The 6,000-nt window shown below is 40.5% G+C and overlaps 1 protein-coding gene across 1 annotated transcript in view; it reads left to right on the top strand.

The window, feature by feature from the left end:
* Positions 1 to 6,000, top strand: part of dnah12 (dynein, axonemal, heavy chain 12) — an 83,621-nt gene that overhangs the window by 45,118 nt on the left and 32,503 nt on the right. Inside the window, exons 43-48 of the mRNA XM_063209351.1 lie at positions 724 to 916; positions 3,037 to 3,198; positions 3,532 to 3,726; positions 4,503 to 4,636; positions 5,124 to 5,286; positions 5,665 to 5,745. Coding sequence (XP_063065421.1) covers positions 724 to 916; positions 3,037 to 3,198; positions 3,532 to 3,726; positions 4,503 to 4,636; positions 5,124 to 5,286; positions 5,665 to 5,745 — 928 coding nt within the window. The remainder of the gene's footprint in view (positions 1 to 723; positions 917 to 3,036; positions 3,199 to 3,531; positions 3,727 to 4,502; positions 4,637 to 5,123; positions 5,287 to 5,664; positions 5,746 to 6,000) is intronic.

Raw genomic sequence — 6,000 nt, forward strand, 5'->3', positions numbered from 1 at the left:
AAGTCTGCAAGACATTCAACTTTGATCCGTTTTGCTTTTTCTCTTATAGGCCTATTTTTCACCGTTGGTCATAGCTATTAGGCCTATCAGTTTATAGGCAACAACATGATATCACAATTCAAAACACCAATTTTGAGGTAGGCTAATTCATTAATTTACTCAAAAGCCTATTTTTTTTTTTTTTTATGAGCAGGGACGACCATTGTGCTTACTGCTTAGGCTATCAGAAAATAAATCCAGTGTTCTTTTCTGTACAATGACCGAAGAATGGATGCCCGTTTGACAGCCGGCCGGAAGAGGTGAAGTCGACGCAACTTGCTCCCACCGGCCGCAAAACGGAACGTTGTCGTGGAATGTTGCGCATGCGCAGTTCAAAAATAGCATAAAGGAAAACGCTGTTTTAAGTGTTTCTTTCATGTATGCGGTCATTCTAAGACTGCCATTAGAACCAGTTTTTCATTGTGATTCCAACCATATGAGTTGTGTATCGCTGTGTTGTCCCATTGTCACACACATTATTTCCCCCATTCATTCTTATATACCCCATGACTGACTAATCTCAAATAGTCAGTTTGAGGTGTAGCCAAGATGGCTGCCGAGTGATGGGACTTATGGGAACAGACTTTGCTCTTACTGCCCGTGTGTGATGTGAATATTAGCTACATACAGAATTGAAGCAAATCAGACAAATGCAGCCAGTGTCCTCTTGTGTGTCTCGCACAGCTATGTCCTGGAGCACCTGTCTCGGATCAGCAGGGTGCTGAAGCAGCCCGGGGGCAACGCTCTCCTGGTGGGGGTGGGGGGCAGCGGGCGCCAGTCCATCACCCGCCTAGCCACCTTCATGTCCGGCATGACGCTCTTCCAGCCCGAGATCTCCAAAAGCTACGGCATGAACGAGTGGAAGGACGACCTGAAGGTACCGCAGTATAGTGGGCCTCCCAAAAACTGACAACTGGCTGACAAGTCATGACACACTAAGCTGGTACATAATGCACAGAATATGCAGCATATTGCTGGTGTTCAGTGGCTGACCAACTTAATACAATGTATTGAGGAGGCAAGTACAGTCTATTAGCAGTCTGGAAATCTAAGAGTGATTCTACGATTCCCCTACGCTTTTGGGAAAAGCAAAATGTCAATTATCAGTATTTTTTTTCAACTAAATGACCTAGATGTTTACATAGTGTATATATTTAAGTTTCCAAACAAACAAATTGCCAAGCTTAATCTTAAATCATTTGATAAATACTCTAATGAAAGCGAACATTTGCTTAATTATTTTGTCAACAGTGTTATGGACAAATACTATGTCATTTCAAACATATATAAAAATACTACAGAGTTGAAACAATATATGTTTGAAAGTGCTTATGTCCCTTAGCAGTAATGTTGTCATTAATCTGTGCAACTGATATAGAAAATGTGATTGTTGAGCTTCATAAGTAGGATTTTATGAGTCACTGTGATACAGACTGACACATTTTTCATCATAAATCCCAGTAACGTCTGATTTGAATATAGTCACCCTCCTTACACAAGACTTCCTTCTCCAGAGATAATCCCTAGTGTATGTTCATAGGATTTTTTCCAACACATAAGGGATCAATAGCGCAAAAACACTTTCAAAACAGTCAACGGTGTTACTCAACTGTGTTACGGTCAACAGTGCAGGGGAACAAGTCAGCACTTTTTTAGGAGAAAAAAACAGAGCAGACAAACCCATCTCCCTAGAACACAAATTATTTTGTTTGTTTGTCTGTCAATATGGATATAAATTGGCAAAAACATACTCCTCCTCAACTGTCATCAGTGTTGCCAGATTGGTCTGGTTCCCGCCCAATTGGGCTGCTTAGGATGGCCGTGTGCGGCTAAAAATGGCATCTATCAGAAAAAACCTTCCCACTGCCATATAAATCAATAGAATTGGGCGGGTTTTTAGGGTGGATTTTGATCATTTTTTGGGCTGGAAATGATCAGCCTCATCTGGCAACCCTGACTGTCATACTTAATTGTAACACCATTGACGGTAACACCGTTGACATTTCAGCCATTTTTATGGTGTTGTGCTAACTGAGGACCTCAGAAGTTCCACCACAACACCTTAATCAATTCATGTATCTGTATGCTTTATCTGTGTTTTTCCTACATTTGATTTCTAATTCAGATTCTTATGAATATGTTGATTACACAGTTGACAGGCAATTTTCCCGCTATGAGAACATGAAAAAGAATGGATTAAATTATGGAAGGATGGAGCTCAAAATTTACCAAAAAGTCTTCCCGTATCCTGCCAAAGAGGTTATGACATCACGTGGTGTTATTCGTATGGCCTAAGACCAAACCATTACTGATTTATGGAGGAGGTTTCAGACCGTGACACGGTTAACACAGTTTTGGTGGACACACACAAAATGGCAAATTTCATGTATAATGGAAAGGACAGTGGTCTTTCTGACAGTTTTGTCATATTGTGATGATTACTGTGAATCAACATTTGCAATCGTCTTGGGCAAAACAAGTTTCTTTACATGCTAATATGAAGACTGAATCTGACATTTGGAAAACAGGACGGCATGAAAACGTCGTATTAAATATTCATTCTTGCTGAGGGAAATAATGCTATGTCTACACTTTCTGTATTATATGAAAGATAAATGTTTTCTAATGTCCAAAACATCATTGGATGCAGTTAATAGTTAGTGGAATTGCCAAATAAAATCCACGGACTTAAAAGTGTAGGCGAATTAGAGAATCACTCCTAAGCAGCATTATTATTGTACGTATGATGCATGCTGTATTATTATCATAACTGCTACAAGCATGAGCTTTTTTGCCAGACCACCCTTTCCTGTGTGATGCTATAATTTGATTGTTATTTCATTGCTCTACAGTTTGCCAACTTGACTTCATAAGCACAACATTTTGAGTTGTATGGGGTGTTCCACATTTTGAGTTGTTTGGGTTGTTCCATGATGTGTGCACATGTGCGTGCTTATGTGTGTATGTGTGTCCGTGCGTGTGGTGTGTGTTTAACAGCACCTGTTGAAGAGTGCGGGGGTGAAGGGCCAGAAGACGGTGTTCCTCCTGACGGATGCCCAGATTAAAGAGGAGAGCTTCCTGGAGGATGTGGACAGCCTGTTGAACACCGGAGAGGTGGCAAACCTGTTTGCTGTCGACGAGAAACAGGAGATCATGGAGGTAAATAATGAATAAAAAATTATAATTATAATAAAAAAATAATAATAAATGAATGATTATAATCAACAGTAACATTATAAGATTATAAAGCAATATAAAATGCAACAAACGTATAAATGCTATAAAGTCATAAACTATCCTTAAAATATCCATAAAATATCCTTATATGGAGTTTTAATCACATTCCTGTGCATTAAAAAGATCTACTCACTGTATAGTTTTACTCTGTTAACAAATAGATTTCTACTGAAATATTTGTGGAAATGCAGTGTGCATTCTCTTTAATATTTAAGGAAACCTGCATACGTACCGTAATCTGTCTCTTTTATTTAGGCTGTGAGACCCATTGCTCAAGCCGGCAACAAAAACTTGGAGTTCAGCCCGCTGGCTCTGTTTGCGTTCTTCGTGACGCGTTGCCGTGAGAACCTGCACATTGTGGTGGCCTTCAGCCCCATTGGAGACGCCTTCAGGAACCGCCTGCGCCAGTTCCCCTCCCTCATCAACTGCTGCACCATCGACTGGTTCCAGGTGAGCATCATATGCATGAACGGCGTGACGTGTGCCATGTGCGTTATGCTCTTTTTTGGGGGGAAACATTTGGGGGAAAGCAAATGCAAGTCAATTGGTGATGTTGGGAAAGAATAAACGAAAGACAAGGACCTGTAGACTAGCATTGTTCACACTCAACATGCCGAAAACGTGTTGTGTTGCCGGCCGTTCAAATAATATAGCCAAACAGCAGTGGCTGAAGCATGGACTGTGTTCATTTAGGCTAGCAGCATGTACAGGTAAGTTAATGAGACATTCGGTTTGTTTTCCCCAAAAAGGGGTGTAACGCACATTCACGAGCAAAGTACCCGGATGGCCGTTCATGCGTATACTTGGATTGGGTCATAGTCCATAATCCATAATGTTGTGGTCTATGTATTGAGGGTTGAAAGTACTGCTCGTGTCTGTTGTGAAGACTTTAAGTTGATAAAGGTGAGGATATTGCACATGTACATAGATAATAATATGATAACTTACAGGTACAGTATGATCAATTATGCTGTACATTGTTATACAATAACATACCATGGCATATATTTTATCATGCACCTTATCTCCGATCTTTGTGTTAAATTCCCTTCAGTTGTATCCACTAACATAACAAAATACATCCAAATGCTAAACATGAAAATGCTCAGTCAAATAGAACTAAACTCAAAATAAGCAAACAATACCGGCAAATTGCAAACATATTACTGTATGCCTATAGTTCATAGTGAGAGAAAATAAGCATCCTCCTTGTCCTGCATTACCAGCCATGGCCAGAGGAGGCGCTGGAGAGAGTGGCTTACAAGTTCCTGGAGACCCTGGAGATGTCAGAGGAGGAGCGAGAGAAAGTCATTCCTATCTGCAAAACCTTCCACACCTCTGCCATCAACCTCTCTCATAGGTACAGTAGTGTGGATGAAATATACCATCCAAAAATATTTAGCCACAATGACTCTTTTTGACCGTACTTAAAGACAAGTTGTGATAAGTTTGGTACATAATGGTGCATCAAGTATTTCCCATTTTTATATTTCATATTATTATGTACCTTTGCGATAGAGGAAATGCATTGTATTTTTCTTTCCATGTCTGATTCTGGGTTTATGACCTACTATACTACCTGTGCAAAAGTGTTTGCTAAATGTTATAGCGTGTGTCTTATGTCTTATGTAATATAATGTCTTATATTAATTAATATTATCTACATTCAGTCTACATTCATGTCTGTATTTGTTTAGCAATAGTGAAGAGAATGGAACAGGGCTGGAGAAGTGAACAAGACAGGGAAATGACCCAGGCCGTACTTGAACCGTACGTAGCGTAGCGTGCTGCACCACAGCACCCCCCAAGATCTGCAAATGTTAACTCCTGTTTGTGTGATGGTCCAGGTTCTTGTCGGAGCTGGGCCGCCACAACTACGTGACCCCCACCTCCTACCTGGAGCTGATTGCAGCCTTCAGACTCCTCCTCTCCCAGAACAGAGACATGGTCATGAGGGCCAAGAAGAGATACACCAACGGCCTGAATAAGCTGGCCTTTGCAGAGTCGCAGGTTAACCCAATCAAGCATACACGCAGAGTCTCAGGTTACACACAGTAGCATCTATTACAAGCTTGTTGTTACCAACATAGTAATACAAAAATGTGTGAATCTTTTTATGTACAGGTAAGACTAAATTAATGTCAAGTGTATGTTAGGTATCATTTGTATTTGTTTAGGGTTGGCTGGGGAGGGGTCTTTGTTCTAGACGTTTTTGCAATATTGTCATCATGAAGTTGAGCTTTTCCCAGCAAACAATGAGTCTAACGATGGGCGGTAATCCCATATTCAGCAAAAGGCTAAAACAGGACACAGGACGTTGCTGTGGATGTAATAGCACTGATGTATTTGAGGTGATGGATATACTAACATGAAGCTCTGCTTTGTCAGGTGGGAACAATGAAAAAGGAGCTGGTGGACTTGCAGCCCAAACTGGAGCTCGCTAAAGTCGAAAATGCCAAAATGATGGAGGTGAGTTTCCAACCCTACTTTGTTATTCAATTGAAAGTGCTTGAATATTTCCCAAGCATTTTTTGTCCAGTAACTAAGATTTATTGCACATTTTGCAATGTTTTGTTTTCACGAATGTGAAGTTTCAGAGATGGATGTTGCCATGTGATGTACTGCTTGTGGCTTAAAGAAATGCTACATACTATTGACACATTCCAGTCCCAAATCATCCTAGTAGGAGATCGCACTTATCCTACCTGGATATTTCAGATGCCG

This window comes from Engraulis encrasicolus, chromosome 10 (assembly GCF_034702125.1).
Source record: "Engraulis encrasicolus isolate BLACKSEA-1 chromosome 10, IST_EnEncr_1.0, whole genome shotgun sequence".
In the NCBI taxonomy this organism is placed as follows: Eukaryota; Metazoa; Chordata; class Actinopteri; order Clupeiformes; family Engraulidae; genus Engraulis; species Engraulis encrasicolus.